This window comes from Hippopotamus amphibius, chromosome 16 (genome assembly GCF_030028045.1).
Source record: "Hippopotamus amphibius kiboko isolate mHipAmp2 chromosome 16, mHipAmp2.hap2, whole genome shotgun sequence".
In the NCBI taxonomy this organism is placed as follows: domain Eukaryota; kingdom Metazoa; phylum Chordata; class Mammalia; order Artiodactyla; family Hippopotamidae; genus Hippopotamus; species Hippopotamus amphibius.
This window is the reverse complement of record NC_080201.1, coordinates 34,833,207-34,857,926: the sequence shown is the minus strand read 5'-3', so window position 1 is coordinate 34,857,926 and position 24,720 is coordinate 34,833,207. Positions and strand designations below refer to the sequence as shown.

The following is a 24,720-nucleotide window of genomic DNA, read 5'->3' as shown; positions in this document are numbered from 1 at the left end:
GTCCCCCACAGTTCCACCCACACCCATGGGGCTTTAATTTAATTTAGGTTGTCTGTAATAGAAGTCCATTACCTATTGACTGCTATGCTCAACCAAAATTATAGTAATACTGTTCATAGAAGTTAGAATGTCATTTATTATCCTCACCTTGAATTTAGAGAAAATCAAATATAATTTTTTTTTCTTCTCATTTTAGTTACATCCCAGGGAAGATGCTTGCATCCCCAATACAAACTATGGTGTTCTCTTAATAGAATTTTTTGAATTATATGGACGACACTTCAATTATTTAAAGACTGGCATCCGGATAAAGGATGGTGGTTCCTATGTGGCCAAAGATGAAGTACAGAAAAATATGCTAGATGGCTACAGGCCATCCATGCTTTATATTGAAGATCCTTTACAACCAGGTATTGAATTTAGGTAAATTTACGGACATTCAAAGAAAAGGGCATTGGGAATTCCCTGGCGGTCCAGCAGTTAGGACTCCACACTTTCACTGCTGAGGGCCCGGGTTCAATCCCTGGTCCGGTTCAATCCCTGGTCGGGGAAGTTTGCACAAACTGTGCGGTGTGGCCAAAAAAAGAAAAGAAAAAGAAAAGGGTGTTGTCAGTCATCATATTGTGTTTTAAACTCTCTTCAGATGAAAAATTAAGGATTAACTTGTAATTGCAGTTATTCTTTTTTACTCAGATGTTTTCTAAGCAAACACATGAACATAAACACACACAGCAGAAAAACGCATACTTCCAAATGAGTCGAATTGGGGGTAGAATCCATTCGACTCTTAAAGGCAAAGGAGAATGGGTAGTAACTGTTTGGGTGGGTTTGTGTATTTCCAGTTTGGTGCCATTTTTCTTCTTTCTTGAGTCTTCACTGCTCCTGATTTTAACCAGTTGTCAGCCAGAGGAGGTTTAAGTGAGGATTCTGAGGTCCTTAGAGGGAGTGAGCACGCTCATATGTCTCAGAATTCATGAGAGAAAGGGTACCAAGAGACAGTTTATTTTCCCTTTGGACTCCTTCTTCTCTCTTTAATTTTGCATAGTTTCCCTGTGCTTTTTCCAGCTTTATGTTGGCTTGAAAGTGAGCAGAAAATTAATTCCTCCTGTCCTTTCATGATGCTTTGTTTGTTTGCTTGTATGCTAATTTTTCTGGGCAATATTTTTTCCTGATATAATTGTAAAATATTTAGATTCTGTTTTATTGGACTTCAATGGAAATGCTTTTAGTCATTTGCTTTAATGTATTGACTTTAAAAATAAGGAAAGGGAATTAAGAAATAGAGTAGTTACCTAGGAGCCCTTTTCCGGCTTAATGAGCCATCTTATAAACATTAATAGTTCTGTGTGGGGACTTTCCTGGCGGTCCAGTGGTTAAGACTCCATGCTTCCAATTCAGGGGTTGTGGGTTCGGTCCCTGGTTGGGGAACTAGGATCCCATATGCTGTGCGGCGCAGCCAAAAAAAAAAAAAAAAAAAAAAAAGGAAAACAACACAGGTTTTTTTCAGCAAGGTGGTCCTTGCTTTTTAGGAGCTCATAATTTAGTGCAGGAGAAGTTTATATAGCTAACAAGCAAAAAATAAGTATTTCTAATTTAGCCTGGTTTCACTCTTAGGGGAAAACAGGCAGTTACTTCTTTTATTTGCATGACTGTGTATGGGATAGTCCTGTTGGGCCCGAAGACATTTAGGCAATTTATATGCCATATATTTATGCATGATCCACATGTTTAGGGCCTGGGGAGCTGTGGGACCAACTAACAGCTCAGATTTGGAGTGCGGCTCTAGCAGGGTAGTGAGTGTGCTTGCTTTCCCAGAAGAGGGCTCCTGAACATTTGGTTCATGTTAAGCCACGGTAAATTTTAATATCTTGTGTATATATTTCTTTTAAAGGTAATGATGTTGGAAGGAGTTCCTATGGGGCCATGCAGGTGAAGCAGGCCTTTGATTATGCCTACGTTGTTTTGAGTCATGCTGTTTCGCCAATAGCAAAGTACTATCCCAACAACGAAACGGAGAGGTAAAAGTTTAACTAAAATCAGCCCATTGGGTCAAAATTGGTTGTGGCTTCTTATCTTCAAATTAATGTACCTCCCCTCTTTTTTTTTTAAACACTTGCAGCATATTAGGTAGAATAATTAGAGTAACAGATGAAGTTGCCACATATAGAGATTGGATATCAAAGCAGTGGGGCTTACAGAGTAGGCCTGAGCCTTCATGCAATGGTAAGAGTTTTTCATTGATTGATTGACTGAGTATTAGAGGCTTTTCTGTGTTGTGTGTGCTTAATGGGAAGAAACGTTTTCCAATCTTTTGCCACTTTTTCAGGAAATGGTGTTACCTTGATAGTAGATACTCAGCAGTTAGATAAATGTAATAATAATCTATCTGAAGAAAATGAAGCCCTTGGAAAATGTAGAAGTAAAACTTCGGAATCTATTAGTAAACACTCTTCAAACTCTTCATCAGGTCCAGTGTCTTCCTCTTCTGCCACACAGTCCAGCTCTAGTGATGTTGTAAGTATGGAGACGTAGTTTTTTAAACCTAGACCCTAAGGAGTTCTGTTGTTGGGGACAATTCTGTCTAGAGAGCCAAGGCTAACTCATTTTCTTATTTGTTCCTGGGAAATTTTAATATCTTTAATGATTGTATTTTTTCTCAACATTGTGTTAAAGTTTTCAAGCATACAGCAAGAAGTGAAAGAGTTTTAGTGACCATCCCTATGACGCACCACCACTAGATTCTTATCACACTTACCCATTCATTCACCAGTTCATCTTATTCTTTGATACATTTCAGTGTCGCAGACATTAGCACACTCCCCACAAAGTACTGTTGTGTGCTCACCATTAACCACAGTTCATTGTCGTCCAGTTTTTTCTTTTGATAGAAAATTAACATATAAGGAAATCTTAATTATACATTTTCTAAATTTTAACAAATGCATACACACGTGTAACCCCAAGTCCTATCAAGATATAGACTAGTACCATGACCCCAGAGACTTCCCTCTTGATGTTTTAGAGTAAATTCCCAATCTTGCCCTCAGAGTAACCACTGTTATGATTTTCTAATACCATAGGTCAGTTTTGTCTGTTTCAAAATTTTATATAAGGGGGATATATACTCTCTTGTTTTCCATTTAGAAATGTACAATTAACTGGTTTTTTTTTTTTTAGCGTATTTATAATATTGTGCAGCTATCACCACTATCTAATTCCAGGACATTTCCATCACCCCCCAAAAGAAACCTATTAGCAGCCTCTAATTTCTTCTGTCCCCCCATGCCCTGGAAATCCCTAGTCTACTTTCTGCCCTATCCTGATTGAATTTTTTAGTATCAATTATACCTACACTTACTTATCCTCATCAGAGTTAATTTTGAGTTTACTTAAAATTGAGACCTACTAATAAAATGGGCTTTATTGACTTTATTAAGTGTATGACATAAAATAATCTAAATATGGAAGAGACAGTTTCTTGTTGTTGCTGATGACCGTTTATCATAATGAAGTCAAACCCTCACATGCAGAATCTACCTGTGTGCTCTTCTGGTTCCTAGAGCAGAGCTGTGGAGGACAGAATGCTGAGCTAGGTGTCACAGACACAGAGGGGCGGAAGCAGAGATGGCCTTGAGAGGGAGCACTGGGGACTGAGAATATGTGTCTCCGAAATGCGGGGCAAGTGTGAGGGTGAAGGGTAGACCTGAGGAAGGAGTAGCAGTCATGGCCCAAGCAGCCCAGAAGCAGGTGGTGCTCAGCCCAGTGTCTCTGGGGAGTCCTCTCCACTCAGTGTGTTTGGTTGGAGGGAGCACTGGTTTGTCGTTGCAGACTCTCAGAGACTGAGCCTTATAAAGTGATTGTTTTGTGTTTGGTTGAAGACCTTGAATCAGGGACAGGGACCCAGGTCCTCACTCTTTACCGTGCTCGTCCCACTATACCATGGTTCATTTTCTGTAAATAAAAATGCAGATAAACTTGGACCTCTGTGAGCTCCTTCAAGGCCGATTAACAAGGTCAGGCGTGGGCAGTGGATTTCACAATGAACAGAAGCCCTCTGATAAAATAAGCCACTTTAAGTGTTTGGAGGAAAACTTAAGCAATTAATTTTGTAAATTCCTCAGTGTGCTTCCTTTAACTCCCAAATGTTTATTAGACTTAGTCCAGAGAGCACTTAGCTGAAGTTGTTTTCCTTTCTTAATATTGAATGTCTAAATGATGACTGTGTCACGTTCTAATTCATATGACTTGTGTTAGGATTCCGATGCGACACCATGCAAAACCCCGAAACAGCTGCTCTGCCGCCCGTCCACTGGGAACCGGGTCGGGTCGCAGGATGTGTCCTTGGAGTCCTCTCAGGCAGGTGGGAAAATGCAGAGCACCCAGACCACTAACACACCCAACAGCACCAACAAATCCCAGGTGTGTGGAATTTGTGTTTTTGATTGTTAGTATTCAATATAGAATATTTAGAGTTTTTTACATACATATACATACATACATACACATACATACATACACACACATATACATTATGGGTTCGAAGAAAGCTCTAGGTTAAAGAACAAATGTACTTTGTTCTAAGAGGTTCCAGAGCACGACAGTGCTTCTAGTAACGGGATGTCCTGAGGATCTTTGTGAGACGCCATTGTAGCATAAGCCTTTGTGGGAATCTAGCGACTGGTTCTTGAACATGTCCCAGCCAACCCACCTTATTACAGATTCAGCATTAAAAAAAAAATTGCTTCAAGTTATAAAAAGGTTTAATTGTACTTGAAGTAAACTCACGTGAAGTTTTTGCATGACCTCATTGCAGTGTGTGCACATCTGGGAATAGCACATCCTTTTTTTGTTTTAATATTCAATACCTAGTTGCCTTTGTTGAAGTGATCAGACAGCAGTCAGCCATGGTCAGCTGATTAGCTTTGACTTAAAAAGGCCACAGAGACACCCTGTTGTAAGCTTTCCAGTTGCCTAGAATGTAATTCATGATGAGCAATGAAGCAAAATGAGGGGAGGAGGCCATTTCATACTGGCCTCTGGCCTAAGGCCATCACACCCTCTCCCAGTACATCAGGGGCCCTGGAGAAGGCCCCTTGGCAGTAGAGATTGACTGTTATGTCAGTCACCTCAGGTGTGAGGACTCGCGGAACCCACTTTACCTGTACAGCTTTAGTCATGTGTGCCAAACACAGACTCGTTTAGAAATGGCAATTAAAGTGACATGTGATAGCAGGAAAGGAGTGGCCGGCCTTGATGACCCCTGACCTGGCAGCACACCTGCATGTCTAACAGCTTCTCCCAGTAATGCCCTTTATTATGTGGTATGTTAGTTGATAGGTTCCTTAAGAAGAGTCTTACATTCCATGTACTCTGTTAAGATGGCAAGGCTTCTTCTTAACAGAAGTGGTCTGTGCTTTTTGATATTTCCATCAAAAAATAATGTAAAAGTTTTAGAGCCCAAGGGAGTTAACCCCTGTAGCATTGTTTTCTGCCTGCTAGATAAGTCAGCATATTCCTAGCTATGAAAGCTCCCTGAGGCAGGTCTTAGCGAGTGCTCTGTTGAATCTGCAACACTGATGTCTTTTTGACCGCTTTCCTTCTCTGCAGCATGGATCAGCAAGGCTCTTTCGTTCTTCCAGCAAAGGCTTCCAAGGTACAACCCAAACAAGCCATGGTTCCTTGATGACAAACAAACAACATCAAGGCAAATCAAATAATCAGTATTACCATGGCAAAAAGAGGAAACACAAGAGGGACGCCCCCCTCTCAGACCTTTGTAGATAGTCGGCATTGTACGATGGACTGTCTTCTGTGTGCAATGATCTCATGCTCAGGACAGTTGGATAGGGACTCCTGGGAGACATTCGGGAGCCTTACACTGTTCAGACGTTGATTTAGCAACTGCGTTTTTTCCCAGCTCGCCACGGAATGGATCATGAAGACTGACAACTGCAAAAACAAAAAGCAAGCAAAAAAGGGGAAAAAAAAAAGGCTGCTCATTTGATAAGTCATATGCTATAACAGGGTCATTTTAAGATTTAAAGCTTGAATGTAAAATAAATCTATTTCTCATTGGCTTTATGCAGAGTTATAGGGAATAGTATTCAGTGTGGGGTAGGGTGATAGAAACAAGAAACAATTTCAGAGGATGGGGTGGGGAAGGAAAACACAGGTATCTTATAGGAAGTCCAGATTTCAAAGGGGAAAGTGATCTGTGCATGTTTTTTTTTTTTTTTTTTAATATTTTTGCATATATTTACCATTTTATTGTGTGTATATATAGATGACCATATAGGAAAATTGATATTTGTAATAGTGGATTTGTTAATACTTTTTACATAACATTACTGTTTAAATTGTAAACAGATTTTTCTCAGGATTAGTTTGAAAAATAATCTGAATTGTCATCTTAACATCCATCTATAGGGAAGTGATTAGTTCTATTACTGAATTTGTTTCCTCAGCATTGAAATGACTTAATAGAACCCTTGTGACCTGCTGCAAAAATTTTCCTCTCTAAAGAAAAGGTTATGGTGGCAAATGATGTTTATTTTATTTTGTAAAAAGGAAAAAAATACGTACTATGTACTTTTGTGTAAACACTGAAAAAATCTCTAGTCATCTCTAAGAATTAACTTGCAACTGTTTTCTATAGTGCTGTCGTCTTGGACAGTGGGCAATTACATGACTTTGTGTTTGTTTCCTTTGCAGTCTTTTTTTTTTTTTTTCTTTTCTTCCTAATAGGAAAAAAAAAAAAAAGGCCACCCGCATCTGGTCCCATTCCTGTTGCAGTGAAACCTCGAGTTCCACAGACTTTGCATGCTGGCTTCTCTAACCCTGTGTGCTGCGTGTGCTTGTTTTTCTCATCTCTTATTCTTTTTTAAATTCATGCTTAACTACTGTGGGAGAGAATAACTGTAAACAGCTTTAATTAAATCATACTTATAAAAAACTATTTTCTTATACTCCACTTTATGCTTTTGGTATTGTTGATCTTTAAAAATTAAATGGTCTTTGATAATGGATCTATTTTGTATTGCCTTATTAAGACCAAATACTTCTTGTCATCCCATTCTTTATCCTCTCCTTTCATGGAATTGTTAATCTTTAATTAAAACTTTTTTAAACATTGGCTTGTTTCAATCATACTGTAAATTTTGGTTGTGGTCAGTTTTGAGTGCAAATGAGATGTATAATTCTGTTATTCATCACATGCTGAGTTTGAAACTCGGTTGGGAATATTGAATAGAATGTAAGTGACGTTTCTGAAAATGCTTTCTTTCAAGGCGAACGCTCTTATGTTTAGCATCAGTGTGTGTGGCTCTGTTAAGTACAGCCATTTCTGAGATGAGATTCTTTTATAAATATATACATATAAAGTACTATTGGCTTTTAGGAATTTCTTTTATATACATTTATGAAATACTGAAGACCAATCAGACCATTAATGGACACTTAGTGCAACTTTTTATAAAGAAAATAATGCTAAAATAAGACCAAAACTGATGTCATCACTGAAATTAAGTTTTCAATATGTTCGTATTTTAATTCACAACGGAAAAATGTGTTCCAAAACTGGAAATTCATAATACTTGTGTAAACCGTGGAAGATTTTAAATGTGATGTTATTTTGACAATGTTTTAAATTTTAGAGTCACATTTTATTCTGATCAGAATTTTTATCAAGATGTTGAGCTTTTGTTTTTTGGAGCTAGTTTGTCATAACATATTGTGCATAATCACAGTATTTATTTTCTAGGACTATTGTGAATGTGTAGAGTTATGTTTACTGCTAAGGGAACAATTATTTATAAAATAATATTAAATCCAGTATTAGCTGCCTATTTCAGACACTTAATACTTGCAGAGATCCATGTTACATTTACCACACTGAAGTTTTTTTTTTTTTAAAGAATCACCCTCATTGTTGAAAGTAAATGTACTCTTAGGGTGCAGATATTAGTGTTTCAATAAGCATGTGATTATATTAAGGTGGTGGTAGCGGGAAGATAATCTTGATTCCATTGGGAATCTTAGGTTTTCGTAAATTTATTGGGAAAATAGTTTTTCCTGTACTGCTGACGTTTCTTTTTGGTAAACAGTATCTTTCTAAAAGAAAAGCATGAAGGAGAAATTGAGGTGTGTACCTTTCCTCAAATGACCAGCATTGTATTCGTGAATACTGTGTATCTTGCAATGAACGGTGTGGAAGCTGTTCATTTTTCAACCTGAAGTAAAATACTTTCAAGAACTTTTAGTTTGCCTGCTTATTTGTTTTGTACATTTCATCTCTGTATTTGACTCGTGTCTTTTTTGAGTTTAAATGCTTTCTATAAAAATTTTGTGACTATGTCAGAAACGTGCCATTTAAATATTATAGTCCATCCACATCCACGAGTCATGGCCTTTCCTTTGCTCGTAGTGGTTGAATGGGACTTTACAGATTCTGCCTCACTGCGGTGACAGTTCTCTGGTCGTCACCTATGCGTACCTGGTTGGTGTGGAAGCTCCTTAAAAAAGTCATAATAAACCTTTAAATACTGGTTTTTAGAGGTACTGATGGGTCAAAGAGGTGTCAGCACAAAACCTGAGTTGTTATGCTTTGATGATAAAGTTTAATGCATTTTTTCTTCCAGCTTTAAGGTGTCCATGAAGGTGCCCAGTTTTTAGTGTCTTTGATTTGTTTGGAGATGTTGTGCATGGCTTGCAAATCTAGCTTTGATCTGTGGGATCTACTGGTTTTGCATGTAGTTGCCCTTCAACAGTTGACCATATTGTATTTTTGTCCTGTTTTGAGTGTTTTACCTTTACTTGCATTTCGAGCCTCTCGTTAACGTTTAAGTTATTTGCTCTGGCTCCAGATATTCCTGGAAAAAGTTTTCACAGAGCAAAACATGTGCGGTAGGGAGAGCGTTTTTAATAGTCTTTTTTCCTTTGGAGTCTTAGAGCTCCATGTGTTTTCTTTTCATTCCCTCCCCCATGATATGGATGGTGAGTGTCCATTGTATTTGCCTTAACCTACAGCCTAGCGTTTGGGGGTTCTGTACTATGGGTGGGTCACCAGAATATGACTGCTCTGAACTGCAGGACCCTATTGCTGTGACATGTATTCATTGCAAAGACCTCCCCGATGATTAGGATGTAGTTTTGTAGCTTGCTCTGTAGAAATCCCTAGGAATCACCATTATCAGGTATTATAAGTTTTGCTGATATTTTTATTGTTCATGACATATCTTCTCAACTTTAATATTGATCTAAAGTTTGAAACCAATCAGTTCCCTCAATTATCACCTGCTGTTGATGTCTTAGTGTTTCAGTCCATAGCTCGGAATGTTGATAGGAAATTAGTTGCTTCTCAGTTAACTTTTCAAGCATTAGATGGTAAACTATAAAAAAGATACTCCCAATTTTGCTGTGATAAGTATTAAAATGTCAAAATTAACAGAAGAGTTTATACTTATCCATCAGTTCTTACTCTGATTAAACGGAATTAATGGAAAGCGATATTCTCATATTTTGTAAGCAGAATATTCAATAAATGACTTTATTAAGTCTGAGTAGGAAAGTTATATTTAGTAGTTACTTTATCCTAATTTTCATCAGTGACATAGTTCATCTAGTGAAATATGTAGCATTGAAGTGGAAGCAAAGATATATGTAAGTAATTCCTTGGAATTGGTGTCTTTACCTTGTCTCAGTTTCTAAACCTCAAGTCTCTTAACTGCCTGCATTTTTGTCAGAACATTTATGGGTGGGATGATGTTAAAGAACAAATTTTAATATGCTTCTTGATAGTTACCATAACTAAGAAACAATCTTAGTAGTAACTAATCTCCAAATTTTACCGCGGAGATTTGCATGACTTGAAAACTGCGTCACCCAGAAGCCTTTTTCTCGACCATCTTCTTGTGAGCTGACTTGACTTTACACTTTAAGCAACTTTTTTTCTTCAAAGAGAATGAACTAAATACCTGTATACATTGAATGTTGACAAAATTATTACCCAGAGGAAATGCTTATAAAGTCTGCTGATCTGTTTGATATCCAGAGCTAAATATTTACTTAAGGACAGTGTTTAGCTAATAAACTGCTAATGTGCTCATGTTTGTTTTGCTTCTGTCAGGCTGGGGTTTTGTTTTTGTTTTTTTCTGAGCATTTGGCCTTTACATACTTGAGTATGTGCCTTATTAACTTTAAGTTTAGCCTAGTCCATAGTCCGCTAGCCTGAAGGAGGTAACACTTTAGAAGGAGGTTGAACCAGAGAGGTGGAGATAAGTGCATCCCCTTTGATGACTAAAAACTTGAGGTATCTCCTGGATTTACCGAGAGAAATGTTAGCCATGTCAGTAAGAAGAGATGCTAACAGGGAAGTCAGGTGTTCTCATTTTGTGTATTTCAGCAAACGTGTTGATTGGTATTTGCACATCATCTTAATTTTGCCTTTTAAGTCCTTTTGGTTCCACACAGCCACGGCTTCTTTTCGTTGCAGCAGCTTCTACGTGTCCTGATTACAGGGAAGGTCTCCACTAAGGAAACAGTCTGGATGAATTTGTTAGGAGTGTTGTTTTATCTTAAAGGTCCTGTGGTAACGGGAGATTATGAAGTAAAGCAAGCTCGTCGTTACCCACTGGTGGGGTGGGTGGGGAGGGGAGAAGAAAGGCCTAGGAGAAGCATTCTCTAAAACCAGTAACTTGGTGAAGTTTAGTCCTTGTCTCTTATGAATTAGTCTGCCATACCCTTAAAGAGAATGAGGTTTGCTGGTTATCAGCCACTTTCTTTGAGTTTAAATTTCTCTTCATCTTTCCCCTTGGGTTCTGTGCAACTCATAGCTGTTCCCTAAATCATTTCATATTACCTTTTATACTTGGTTGCGACTTGTCATAGTATGTCTCTTTGTCCCTAAAAATAATCTCTGAAATTTAAGATACCCTCTCTCTGATGTTTACATATTGAAATTTTCAGTCACTTTAAAAAGAAGTCTTTTGAAAGTCCTGTGATGCTAAAACAATTCAAAGATTTGTTACAAATATCAGAGTCTTCACACTGTACTCACTACTAACAAGCACCCTCTTATGTGGTGTGAAAGATGAGAAGTTAGGTGGCAGCCAGTGTAGGGTCTGGATAGGAAACGTGAAAGACTATTGAGATGAATATTTTTTAGTGGAATGTACATAGATATATGTATATATTTAGCAGTTTGATGAACCTGTTTGTTTTTAATAATCTTTTATTTATTTCCTTCTTTGATTAGCATTGCCTTCTGTGTTAAGAAATGCGGACTCCTGTGAGGTGCTGGAGGTTTGAATCATCTTGAAAGCTTTCCAATCTTGTCTAGTTACTGCTGCAGAGGCACTAAGGAATTTACCAGAAAAAGAGATTTGATAACAAATGATTTATGAAATCTCAGCATGTCCTGAGGTCATGTCACTGGGCACCAGTTACCAATGCTATGAATGAATTGCACATCTGGAAGCTTTTTTTTTTTTTTTTTTAAAGCTAATGACGATTTCTTCAAAGATGTCAATTGTTTGCCTTAAAAATTTTATAAATTGCATTTCTACACACATCCGCCCCCAGTGCTTACCATTGGGTTTATTATTCATAATCTGCAATTCAATAAAGGTTTTGTGCTTTGATTTATCTTCAGAACCTCTGGTATGAGCCTTTATGTAAGACTTGAATAGCTACTTCAAAAAAAATTATCTTGTAATTCTAAGGACAGCCCAATTAAGGCTGGTAAGAGGTTTTCTTGTATCTGTACCGATAGTATTTCTGTGGGTTTTCATTTTTTTAAATGCCAGCAGTGGAATGGAAGATGCTTGAAGATGCTTTTCTTTTTTTCTTTTTTTCCCTCCTACCCATGTTCTAGCCAAAGATATCCTTTTGGCCTCCCCATAGCCATTGCAAGCCTGTGGGAACTGACTCCCTTGAATTTGAATATTTGCAAATATCAACCCAGTTTTATCCTTTGCTTTAATGTAAGGGGTTGTGCTTGCTGTACTAAAAATTGAGATACCATATGTTCAGTGGAGCAGATTACACAGACTCTTACAATAGAGTAATGAAAATGTTAGGTTCTCCAAAGAACAGAGAGAAGCAGGGTTAATAATCAAGTGCAACTGAAGCATGTGTTCAGAATTCTGCTCACCCAGGGAGTAGAGCTGGCACTCCTGTAATATGGACCAGTGGTGCTTGCCTGGAACCCAGCTGAGTGGTGGTGGGGAAAATCCTGGCTTGTTTGCTTCAGGATAATTACAAGCTTGGTTTCAGGTGAAGAGTAGCTCAGCAGTCTGTAGGCAACTGGCTGGTAAAACCAGACTGCCCACTCCAGCCTGATTTCTTTTGTTCACCTTTTACACATTTACTGGAAATGTTCTCTTTAAAAAAGCAATGAAGTATAATCCTGTTAAATAGCATCCCAGAAATTTCTCAAAGTAAATTAGAAAATTAACAATATACAGGACAATTTTGTGCATATACCCAGACACAGTGAATTTACTTAATTTCTCAACTAATATATGAATGTATGTTCCATTGTGAAGAAATGTAATATGTAAAGATATCTACATAAAAGGAGTTAGTTACCCTTCACCCTCTTAACCCTTTAATGTTAGAGCCAGCTGCTTTAATATTTTGGGATGTACACTTCTAGATTTTAAAAAATGCGTTTCCATGCATAAACATATCTGCACAAATATAATTTCAGAGGGGTCTTTTCCCCTTGGACATGAGTGGTATCATTCTGTAGTATTCTGCAAATCCCCTACCATATAGAGAGATCTTTCCATGTCAGTACACATACACATCTACTTCATTCCTTTTTATATGCTGACATCTGCTTGCATGTAGCTTTGGTAAGTTCACATGCAGATACCCCAAGGCTCTTATAAGCCAGTAAGCACTTATGAAATAAATGTCCAGCACTTTTCAGGACAACTTGAATAGGGGTTTTATAAAGTATGGCTGTTTGATGTCTCTTTCCTTCTGAACTTTTACTGAGAAAAAAGTGTCCCCCAGTTTTATCGTTTAGGTGAATTTTCACGAGTTGCTTTTTGATATTTTTGCTAGGACTTAAATGTTATAAATGCAACATGGTTGTCTGAAAATGTACCCTGCTACTTTTTTCTGTATTTCCATGTAAAAAATTGCCCTGGAAAAAATATTAGTTGTATTGATCATTTCCACCTGCCCCCTAACTTAATCTTTTAAGACCTGTTAATAAGTGTAGCAGGAACAACCGTAAAATTCTCTCTAAAAATAAGTTATCTGTCTTAAAGTAGAATGCATTGTACAGTGAGCCCAGAGAGGGAACTCTGGCAGGACAAAGATCCAGCTATTCGGGTCAAAAGAAGGCAGAGAACTGCCTTGGATTTTATTGGAAAAATCTGCTGGAAAATATTTGTTGGAAAAAGGATGAACGGTAGCTGTGGAAAGTTGCAGATGGTGATCTCCCTAATCTTTAGGAGCTATCATTTTCTAAAGAGGTACTTTCCTTGAAATCACTTTCTTAGGCTGATTGTAGAATTTCTGCTCTGATCTCTGTTCATGCTACATTCAGTAAAGTCTGATGAGATATTCTCTATTTACCAGGTTAAGTTAAGAATGCAACAACTCTGGCTTTTAAATTGGGACCATTTTCACTTTATAAGAAAAATGCTTTACAATTCTTGCTTATCTAAGAAAACCATTTAAAAACACGGATGAAATAAAAATTCACATAAGACAATTTAAAAATAAAACTTTTCTCTGCCTGTTTGGGCCTCCTCCCTCCCCTCTAGTGTGCACTGCGCATCTGCATTTTGCATTAATGAGCCCTCCCCAATGGCAGAAGTACCTGCTCAAGCATAAAGATCAATTTTTCTCCTCCTGGTACCAGCCATGTAACTCCTTAGAAAATAACATTCCTTTCTCTATCCTGTAAGGGGTCATAATAACCTTATACATGCAGACATCTGGTGAACTTTATGTACAATGCCAGTGTATCATTTCCCTTAAAGATAGCAATTGGTGCAGAACAGACTGGTCAGATGACCTGGGGAGATACCAGTCTGCACCTAATAGAAGTTCTTAAATACTTATGACCTTATTAATGTTACTAGCTATATTACTTGTATTCTGCCTATTTTACAAGATTATTGTGTCTTACATTACCAATGTGTGACGGAGCCTCAGATAAAATTAATGGTGATTAGACAACTTGATCAAATATATAAGATAATGATTGTAACAGTGTAACTCTAGATGTAGGCAGAAGCAATAAGAGGGAACCATTTCCTGGACCGTAACAGACTAGTAAGACAGGCGGTCCAGAGGCTTTTGGCTACTGTTAACAGGGCCTAGTCTGGTAATAGCAAATTGAGTGGCCTATCAACAAAATCCTTGCCTGACCTGGGAACAAGCATTCTTGGGACAAATTGGTCATGAAATGCTTCCCAAAACTTAGTCAAAATTAAGACCAAAAGGCGAGGGGTTGTCAAATGAAGAATGTTGCCCACCATCCAGTCCTTAGCCCCTGCAGCTGCGGACCCCCAGTACACCCTGAAAGGAGTTCAGGGTGAAGATCAGGATGAGGCACTTTGTGCTCTGAGAAAACTGATAGACTGGCCCTCGGATAGTTAATATTTGCAGGAGAAAATTTTATGAACTCAGTTTCTTGTATCTTCCCATACTTAAAAAACCATTAGCGACGACGCTTGTTCCTCGTGGCTAGCACCAGCCAGCGACCGAGGTGTGTGCTTGCTCGCACACACACCCCTCGCCAAAATCACACCTATACTGGCCTCCCCACCCTTACCTCTTCCGTACAGTTCGCAGAGCTCTCCGAGAGACTGTCTCCTGGGTTATAATCCTCAGTTTGGCCCAAATAAAATTTACCATTTCTTTCTTAGGTTGACTATTAAATTTTTTTCATCAACAACCCAAACTGATATGGGAAATAATGTTTGGGAAACAGCATACGTTTGTGTTATATGTGTGTTTCTAAAGCAAGTAACTAACTCCAATTTGAAAACCCAGGATTAAAATGCTGTTGAAGAGAAACCCATCAGAGATAAAAATGTCAATTTTTTTTAATTTATTTTTTTAAATTTATTTTTAATTTTTTTATTTTTTCCAAAAAATGTCAATGTTTAATGCCAACATTAAAATGAAGGGAAAGGAGAGGGTTAAAAGTATCAAGTGGCCTAATCAAATGGTGTGTCAATCTATAATCAAAACAGCTATTGCTCAATTTGGGTTGCAAACCACTTTGTACTTAAATCACTCAGCAGGTATCTTCAGGAATGTAGGTTTGTGCAAGCACTCGAAATAGTTGAAAAGTGATTACATCACGCATCTTTGTTTTTTAAAATCCAATTCGAGAAACCAGTGCTTTCACATACGTAGGCCAGACATCACAGGAAGACCCAAGTGAAGGGGGAAAGGAACAAAACAGTCTGTGGAGATAGGAGTGTGTAAGGCAGCCAGGCCGGCATGAGGGAGCCCTAGGTGGTTGGGCTGGGCCCTGCCAAGAAAGTGAAAAGCAGGTGGATAGGGACGGAGCAGCAGTTTTCTTATAGTTTAAAACAAATAGTTCTAAAAGTTTGTCTCCCATTCCCTCCCCCTGCTTTCTCGCTCCCCACTTTTGTGGGGGGTTGAGTGTTTACTCTGTGTCTCTAAATAATATACCTCTAATGCTCTCCTTGATTTTTTGTTCTTGAAATTGTCTGTTGACTCCCCACCAACCCTGAACTTCTGTGCCCCAACCTCCCAACACAGTTCTATTGAATTTTGCTTACCACAATATGCAGTGGTTGCATTATCATGACTGTGTAGATGCTGTTCTTATCCACTGAGCTGTATGATAACATGACTCATTTTTCTGCACAAGTTATTTTGTTTTTCCTGGAGTTTTTTGTTTTTAGTTTTCCATGTTAATTCACCCTAAACTCTGCCAATTTTCTAAGCCTCTCCAAATGCTCAGGTGCATCAGAGGTGTCTTTCCTGGAGCTTTGGCCAGCTGTGCCCATGCACACATCACCCTGGTCTATCCCATCTCCACCTGGACATTCCCATCACGTATACTGTGTTGCAGCTCCTGTTCTCTGTATCCCATGCTTCCCTCTTTTTGTGATCAACTCTCTCCTCTCAGCACACATTCCAGTACTCTGAAAAAGGGTGCACAGACAGTAAACATCTGAAAATGTCTTTGTTTTTCATTTATGCCCAACTGATAGTTTGGCTGGGTATAGAATTCTGGGTTGGAAAACATTTTTCCTTCAGAATTTGAAAGCATTCCTTCATCACTGCCACCGTTGTGAGAAAACCTGGTTGTAACCTTTTTTCCCCCCTCTTGAAACATTTAAGATCTCTTTGGTTCCCAATGGCCTGAAATTTCACTATTATGGAAATTTGGTGGTTCTGTTTCCGTCACTTGTACTGGGCATTAGATGGTCTGGGCCCTTCTGATCAGGCACCGCATGACCTTTAGTACTGGGAAATCTTGAGTTCTTATCTTCCTTTCTTTTGTTTTCTCAGGAACTCCACAGTTATTCTGATATTGTGTCTCCTGGACTGAGCTCTCATTTTCTTATCTCTTCTTCCCTATTTTCCATCTCTGACGTTTTATTCAACTTTATCATCCAACGTTTCTGTTGGCTTTTCATTTCTGCTATCATGTTTTCCTTTGAGGGTTTTTTCCCTCAGATGTTCCTTGTCAAAAAATAGTAGCCTATTTGATGTCATGGTTACAATGTATTTTTTGAATCTCTGAAGATATTAATGATATAGTTTTCATCTGCCTGTATAGTCTCTGTGAACTTTTGTCCCCCTCTTGTTTTCTTAGACTCTGTTTTTTCCAGTTAGAGGCTTTCCTTGGATTCCTGGTGTTTTCTGGTTGCCTGCACATGTATAAGAATGGGGCCTAACAAGCTTGTGGGAAGCTCTGGACTCTGAGGGTGATCAGGCTTGATGGGGGAGAGGAGAGGATCTTCAGGGGTTCGCCAGAGAATTCCTTCAGCCTGGGAGTAAGGGTCTGACTGCCAACACCCTTGGGGTGTGGAGTGTGTCTCAGCTTCCCTTATAAATTTGCCTTTTAAATTTCTCTTTTCCGATATCTGGGCTTGGTGTGGTCCCATCTAGAGACTGTTTTAGCTTTTCCAGAGAAAAACCCTGCAGACTTCTGCTTGAGTGGGGAGGGGTACTCAGCTGGGTGGTGGTAGTCAGGGGTGGGGGAGACACTGGCATTCTTAATTGCTCTTTAGGTTCTCAACCTACCTTCTTTACTTGAGCTCTATCCTGTGTCCTGAGATACCCAGCACTTCCACTTTCTGAGACTTTGGAGCTTACCCCAGGATAATTGGGATTGAGTCTTATTTCCCAGCTGCCAGTGGAAGATTCAATTTCTCGTGTCTGCCAAGTCAGTACCACTGGGCCACTTGCTTCTCACCTCCAAATTCATGCTCTTTACTGCCCTTCTCATTTTCTTCATTTTTATGGGCCTTAAAAAATCCTTTCATTGCTGTTTTAGTAGGTGTAAGGAAGCAACAGGAGTAGGTAATGGGTTCAAGCTACCATATTTCCCCCCAATTTTATTGAGATACAACGACACACAGCACTGTATAAGTTTAAAGGTGTACAGCGTAATGATTTGTTCCGGTAAGTTTTCTAATGTAAAATGGGTTTGCCAAGGAGAAGGGTGTAGAAAGAGTATAACCCAAGCCTTGAGAATCACTTAACTCAGGGAGTGGCATGAAGGAGAGGATAGATTTCCAGTCCTTCATATCTTTGGATTGTTTTGTTTTTCTACTGTGAATTACATATCCCCTCTCCAATCAAAAATTGATGGCTGCACAGCCCATCCACAGGTACTCAAAGAGCATCTGTCCATGGCAGGTGCTACTGGAGGGAGTGAGGGCAAGAAGAAAGCTCCTTCTTCCTTAGGGGTAAGTGACAAGGACCATCTGGCTGAGAAGGCTAACGCAGCTCCACGTAGCAATGAGTGAAGAAGCTGTACCAGGACCGAAATGACAAGCACCAACTTGCATGCTGTCCTGCTTGGCCTGATAAAGAGACGGGTTGTGTTTGCTGAGATAAGCAAATCATAGCTTCCCTTGTAGTGATTTATTTTAGGTTTTTGAATCTTCTCCCTACACAAGTCAAGGCCCCTGAACTGTTTGCCTACCACAGAAAATCATTCAGGAAACGAACGCTAATGGTTTTCTAGCAGACAACGCAGGCCCTCTGTGGGGGACACTGCCCCTGGGGCAGTTAATGAGGGACTCTTCAGACAAATGTGCTCTGGAGGTTTTCAACACAGTGGATAATTAAAATCACAAACATACTTGATGTGGACAAAGACCCCTCTCCTGGACAGAGACATTCAACTTTTAACTGCAGACCTTCAGTGTAGGTTTGATTTCCTATGCAGATTTCTCCACTCCAAAATTACTAAAATATCTTCTTTTATAAGGTTTGTTACCACACACAAAGATCTTAATCTGCTGGTTGACTTGTTATTACTGATGTTTTAGCATGGTGTGAGGTGCTATCTAATAGTTTTGCCTCAATCTCAATGGTAGCCAATTCATCCAACACTATGTATTCCCTTCCTGATTTCAAATGCCATCCTTGTCATGAACTAAACTCACTTTGAGCTTTTTAATAAATGCATATTCGCAGACCCACCCCAGGATCAGAATCTCTGGGAATAGGACCCAACCATATTTGGAGACCAGTGTCTTAGAGCCTTGCCACACAGGCTGGCCTGAGGACCACTGGCATTGGCATCACCCGGGGGCTGGGTAGAAGGTAAAAATTTGGTGACGACGCCAGACCTGCTGCATCAGAAACTCAAAGTGGGCCCCGGCAGTATGTGTTTTCACCAGGCCTCTGGGCGATTCTCATACTGGCTACCGTCTGAGAATCACTGACAGGGGACTGAGTATGCAAGAAGGCGACTGCTGCTGAGGTGACCACAGCACTGATGGAGCTATCCTGGCAGTTCATGGCGAGCACTGTTGCAAGCATCATGCTTAACTCACTTTCTCCAGCTCTGCTTTCCTGTCTGCTGTCAAGACAGTTGGTCATAGAGTTGCATAAAGATGACACACACGACAGGGTGGGAACGCACACCATTGCTCCCTGCCCCCCCGCCCCACATCACTGAAGGGCTGGAGGCTTCTAGCGCTCTGCATGGAGAGGCCAACGGAGGGAGAGCTGAACGCAAGCCCCCGCTGGGCCATCCCATGCCCAGGGTTCCACCTCACTCTCCAGGGCTGACCTCCTGCAGCAGAACACACTGCCGCAGGGCTGAGGCACTCGCTGTTCTTGAGGCCTTGGGGCAGACAGGTGGGTCCCCTGACTTCCCGGGGGGTTGAGGGGGAGGGGCTGCAGGAGGTAGGCGGGACACAGCTCCGAAGTCAGCTCTGCTGAGGATTAGGTGTGCTCACTGCCTTGCGCACTGCAGGGCTTCCCATTTCCTGTGGAGGGAAGTCCCAGGAGCTGGGAAGATCTTACCCTGTGAACTCCCGGGAAGCAGCAGTGACCTCACCAGGGCTCCAGCCCAGGGGGCCAAAGGCCACCGTCTGGACACCCAGAGGCTGTGGGAGCCCGAGGAGGTGACGGACCAGGCAGGGCTTGCCGCTGACGGACAGAAATCTCAGCTGGGATATTACCCCCCGCCCTCCTCCGCCCCAAATCTGGAATGGAAATCAGATGTTCACCTCCCAGCGTCCTATCATCTGATTCCTCATAATAGTTCCAAAGTAGGTGGCCTCTGGACTGGCTTCTAGGCCCACTGCGGGATCAAGGCTGTGACACATCCAGGGGCTCTTCCCCCCCCCCGCCCCCCCCCGGGGTAAGCTGCGGTACCTGGGCCCGGGATTCCATCACAGGGTCCCAAGTAGACCATAGGTCATCAACCTGCTTATCATGGGATCACCTGGGGGCTCGTTAAACTGCAGATTCCCAGGAATCTTTGCTGTGGGGCTCTGGCCTCTGAGGTTGGACCTGAGAAATGGGTATACCAGATGCTCACGTGATTCCTCTCAGCCAAGTGGGAGCCCCAGGGATTCCACGGAGGGCATAAGGGAGCTTTGGACAAGCGGGAAGGGAGAAACTCATGCAGGTCTGTGAGTTCAATGCCCTCCTGGTCTGGATTACCCCTTCAGTCAGCCTCCTTTGTCCCTCCCAGCAGTGACTCAGAGGAGGGCTTTCTTGCTCTCCCAGCCTGGGTGCCTCGGAAATAGGACACATTTTTTTTTTTTTTTTTTTTTTTGCTGCCAACTCTGGGGCCCCACCCTGGGTTGTAGGCAGCGGTGAGTGGGGTCACGACGAGGTTACGACACCTACTTTCTGAGGCGGGTTTTGGTGTTCCCGGTGCCAGAGGAGAAGGTCAATAACGGCCGACTCGCGCGGGTGCCGGGGCGGCTCCCCGCGCCGGACCCCCTAGGAATTTAAGGCCTGAGTGACACGGTAGGTTTCGACTAGTGTCCCTCATCTTGGCAGGAGGGCACTAGACCGCCGTCTGTGGATGCTTCTAGAAACGGGCGTTACTGGCGGGGGTGGGATGGGGCTCTGGAGCCGAGACAGCTGAAAGATTTTGCTAGAAAGTGTCTCCCTCTGGGGGTGCGGCTGCACCCGGCGCGTCCGAACACGTGTGGGACAGCGGGGAAGAAAGTGTGTTTCGGGAGGTTCTGCGTCCTCGCTCCCGTGCCGAGGGGGCCGGGCCGCGCGCTCCCACAGCCGCGCGGGGAGGCGGCGGCGGCGGCGGGACGCTCGTGCGTTTTCGGCGCTTCTGGTGAAACCCGAGCAGCCTGGCGGCACGCGGCGCCCGGAGGGGGGCCGGGGGCCGGGGGCCGGGGCCGGGGCCGCCCTCCCTCCCGGCCGCGGGCCCGGGTCGCGGAGCTCGGGGCTGGGCCGGGCGGCCAGCGGGGGGCGCCTGCGGCCGCTCCGCCGCCCCCGCCCGCGCAGCCCGAGCCCGCCCGCGGCGGCGCGGCCACTCGGGCGGCGGCGGCGGCGGCCGGAGCGGGAGCGGAGCTGCGGCGGCGGCGGCGGCAGGTGAGCGCGGCTCGGGCGGCCGCGGCGGGCGGGCCGGGCCGAGGGGGCGCGCGCCGCGGTTCGGGACCCGGGGACGCGCCCGCCGGCCGGGTCCGTGGACCCCCCGCGTGGCAGGGCGTCGGCGTGGGGGCGTCTGCGGTTCCCTCGTCTCCCGCCCGCCCGGCAGCACCCGGGCGGAGGGGTGCGGGTGGCCCCGGGCGGCCGCGGCCGGGCCCCTCGCTCGGCCTGCCTTCCCGGGCCTCGGGAGCTGGGGGGGGGGGGGGGGGCGGGGGGAAGTGGGGGGCGGGGGAGAGAGGCGTGGGGCCGGCCGACGGCCCCTCCCCCCGCCCCGCGGAGCCGCCCCCGCCCGGTTCCCGGCTCTTGCTCTTTCTCCGGCCCCAGCTTGGGGTGGGTCTTCTCAAATGCCCCCTCCGTCAGGCACTGCGGGGAGACGTTTCCCAGACAGGACCCCAGCGCAGGAACTGGGGCCCAACCCCACTTTCCGGATGACAAGACTGAGGGACGTTGGCTCTGTGCCCCCCGGGTCTGGCCCGCTCCGACCACTCTCTTGGAACGCCCACGGGCTTATGGTGGTAAAGAGGGGCTGGTTTGTCAGATTTCCCAGACTCAGGCAAAGCAGGGGTCCCTGGAAGGTCAATATAGGCTGTTTAAAGTAAAAAATAACTCAAAGGGAGAAGGCTCAGGTAAGGGCAAGACTAGGGGTCGGGGTCGGAAGCAGTCCAGCCACAGTCCGCAGCGAGCAGGACCCCTCACCAGTAACGGGGGCGGGGGGATGTGTGTAGATGGGAGAGCCTGTAAGACTTCTGCTCTGACTTGGATCCCCACTGGGGGAATCCCGAAACCTAACCTTTTCCATGAAGGGCGTGGTAACCATCCCTGGTTTTTGGGTAAGATGCTGGAGGCTTTCTCAGTGTGGGCTGGAGTTGTTCTCTCTCCTGGTTTATATCTTGGGTCCCCTTCCTCAAAGGCCAAGAACTCACGTTCTTTGTGAGTCCCAGAGGCAAAGCTGAAAACTGAGGGTTTGGGCCATTTCACTAGAAGTAGAGCCTTTAAGGTGAGGATCACAGGTGCCCTTGGTGGTTAGGCTGTGCCTGGAACGGCCAGATCTGGGCTGGCCTTAGGTTTAGGGCTGTCATCGCTGGCTGAAGCCTTCTCAGACCTGGTACAGGATGGTGGTCAACAGAAGCATGAATGAATGAATGAATGAATGAATAAATGACCAGCAGGACAGCAATGGTCTCAAGACGTGAGGCTGAGGGGACTTGGCTGGCTGGGGCTCTGGGCTCTGAGATGAGGGCCTCTGGCATTCAGTCCCTGCTTTCAGATGTGGGCAGGTGCCCTCCTAGGGGAGGGGAGCATGTCCTGCTGTGGACCTGGAGCTGTGGGGTCCAGACCTCCAGTATAGTGAGGAGGCCCCACACGAGTGGCCAGTTGGGTCTGGGGGGGTGGAGTTGGGTCCACAGGGTGCCTTTTGGAGCTGCCTCCTCCAGTGCTGAATGTTCGGGATCCTCAGATGCTGTCTTCTTCATCAGGCCTCGATGCCCTCAGGCTTTCGGGAGTGGTTGCTCTTGGACCTTTTATGGAGGAAGGCAGGAAGAGGTGGGAGAGTTCCAGTTTCTGAGGTCAGATGGCTTACAAAGCCCTGGCACCTGCTTTGTACCGTTTGATCCTATTCGTTAGGGCCGGAATGATCAGCACCATTTAGGGGTAGGAAAGCTGAAGTCATCAAAGGTCTAGGCAGGTTAGGTCTGGAGTGGGGACTAGGGCCTGGCCTTCCGGTCTTCCCATCCTGTTCTGGCCTGGTTCTGGTGGAGTCTGACTAAGTACCCATCGGGAGCCTGATCCCACCCCAGCAGGCAGTCTCAAGTGGGCCCATTCAATCCCCCTCAAGGTAAAACACATTGCCTGCCCACTTGCCTGCCCGCCTGTCTCTTCCTCCTGTTCCTGCCAGTTAATGGCAGATGCTCTGGGGTTTTGCTGCTCTTGAATCCGCTTCCTCTGTAGCTAGGCTCAGAGGGACTGCTGTTGGGGGGATAGTGGCTTATGTTGCCTCTGTGACCAATTCTAGCAAGGGAGCCTCGAATGGCCTGCCTGGGCAGGAGGCAGAAAAGTGAGGTGGGCGTGGTCACTGCACTTGTAAAGCCACTGGCCGATAGGGGCGACAGAGTGGTTGCACCTTGACCCCAACACCTGTGTAGAGAGAGGCTCACAGAGTAGGCAGGCCAGAATGTGCACTAGAAGGATGAACTTGGGGGGAGGGGGGTGGTCTTTATTGGGATATATTTGGGGGCGTTTGTTGATTGTTTTCTTATTTATTCATGCTTTCTGTATTTTCAAAATTGTCTACAATGAAGAAGAAAAACAAAACTATTACTTGTTCTAGAAAATTTTCCAGAGCCATCCTGCTTCTGAAACTTGGAATTGGGTTTGCAGGTGAGGTCTGTAAACTTCCAAATTTAGTGAGACGTCCAAAGGGAAGGTCCCAGGATTTGGAGACATTTCAGCACAAAGTAGCCTCCAGAATGGCCTGGAACTTAGGCAGAAGTTACAAACTTCTTGGTTGGTTGCAAAGCTTCTTGTTGGCAGTGTCGCCTCTCCCGCTGCAAGTCTGCTGGCTCACAGCCAACTGTTGGAGAGCTCTCTGATGGGGTCTGGCTGGCAGGTGGACAGGAGTCAGAGGTGATGGAGGCAAGGTTGGTGGCAGCTTCCAGGCCCTGAGCCACACCCATCTGGGAACCAAAGAGAGTTTTTTTAAGCTGATACTGCCTGGCTTGGGTTGGAATTGGGGGTAGGGACTTTGGCCAGAGAAGAGTGAATGAGTCCACATCCCTGTGGGTCCTCACTAAGGAAGCTGGGTTTGTGGGATCATCCCACAGCCTCCTGGTCCTCTTTGCCCATAACAGGGGTTGCATGATGCCCTGGAGTCCTGAGTCCTCGCTGCTGTGAGAACTCCACTCCCACCTCCAGCCCTTGCTCTTGCTATTCCTTCTTCCTATAAACCCTTCTGTCCAGTGCAGCTCTGTCATGTGTCTTAGGATTTGCTCAGCCCCCCTTGGACAGCTAACCTCAGGGGTCCCTTTCAGTCTGATGGTTTATCAGTCAGGGACATGGCCTGGGGGCCAAGACTTTTGACTTCAGGCTCTGTCCCTGGGGTATTTGCCTTCCTTTGATTTTGAGTCGTGGGCATTTGCACCTGGACTGTCACTTTAAGAGAGTAAAAAGAAGGGCAGGTGCTGTGATCCCCTCCATCTCCCCACTGCCCAGCTTGTCTAGAGGGATCTGAATGGGGCCCTGCAGGTTGAGGTGGTGGGCATTGGGTCTGGGCCATTGCCAAGTGTGGGGAGCTGGCAGCAGGAGGTCCAGCCAGTGTGTGCCCAGGAGGCCACCCCTTCGGTTAATGACCACCTGCCGAGTGAGGTGGCTGTGAGCAGCCAAACACCTGTTTGCAGAGGGAGCCACTATTTTCAGTTATTAACAACCAAGGCTATTATTTGCAAGCTTTTATGCCTGGAGGACAAGAACACACGCTCTGGAGGGAACCTCTTGGGCTTGAGTCCAAGCTCAACATTTCCTAGCTGTGTGACTCTGGGCAGGTGCTTTAACCTCTCTGAGCTTCAGTTTCTTATCTATAAAATGGAGACAGAATAAGAATACTTATCTCAGGGGACTTCCCTGGTGGCACAG

At 43.9% G+C, this 24,720-nt stretch overlaps 3 protein-coding genes across 9 annotated transcripts in view; 2 read left to right on the top strand and 1 right to left on the bottom strand.

Annotated features, from left to right (window-relative positions):
- TENT4B (terminal nucleotidyltransferase 4B) overlaps positions 1–11,565 on the top strand; it is a 69,908-nt gene extending 58,343 nt beyond the window's left edge. For 3 of the 5 annotated variants that reach the window (XM_057712864.1, XM_057712867.1, XM_057712862.1), the window contains 6 exons: positions 197–410; positions 1,892–2,018; positions 2,120–2,223; positions 2,327–2,514; positions 4,255–4,419; positions 5,608–8,379. In XM_057712864.1, the coding sequence (XP_057568847.1) occupies positions 197–410; positions 1,892–2,018; positions 2,120–2,223; positions 2,327–2,514; positions 4,255–4,419; positions 5,608–5,784 (975 nt within the window). In that variant the 3' untranslated portion in view covers positions 5,785–8,379. Of the gene's footprint in view, positions 1–196; positions 411–1,891; positions 2,019–2,119; positions 2,224–2,326; positions 2,515–4,254; positions 4,420–5,607; positions 8,380–11,251 lie in introns of those variants that run through there. The other 2 variants (XM_057712865.1, XM_057712866.1) reach the window with 2 other exon arrangements.
- Positions 11,566–19,240: 7,675 nt separating this feature from the next.
- On the bottom strand, positions 19,241–23,765 carry LOC130838059 (proline-rich protein 2-like). Its single transcript, XM_057710834.1, has 5 exons — positions 23,590–23,765; positions 20,533–21,283; positions 20,329–20,424; positions 19,495–19,676; positions 19,241–19,403 (listed from the first exon to the last, which is right to left on the bottom strand). Exons 1-5 carry the CDS (start codon positions 23,763–23,765, stop codon positions 19,241–19,243), a joined length of 1,368 nt encoding a protein of 455 aa, XP_057566817.1.
- Positions 19,304–24,720, top strand: part of ADCY7 (adenylate cyclase 7) — a 61,204-nt gene continuing 55,787 nt past the window's right edge. The window contains exon 1 of one of the 3 annotated variants that reach the window (XM_057713055.1): positions 19,304–19,326. The gene's annotated coding sequence lies outside the window, so the exon portion shown is untranslated. Of the gene's footprint in view, positions 19,327–20,348; positions 20,452–20,979; positions 21,037–24,720 lie in introns of those variants that run through there. The other 2 variants (XM_057713050.1, XM_057713051.1) reach the window with 2 other exon arrangements.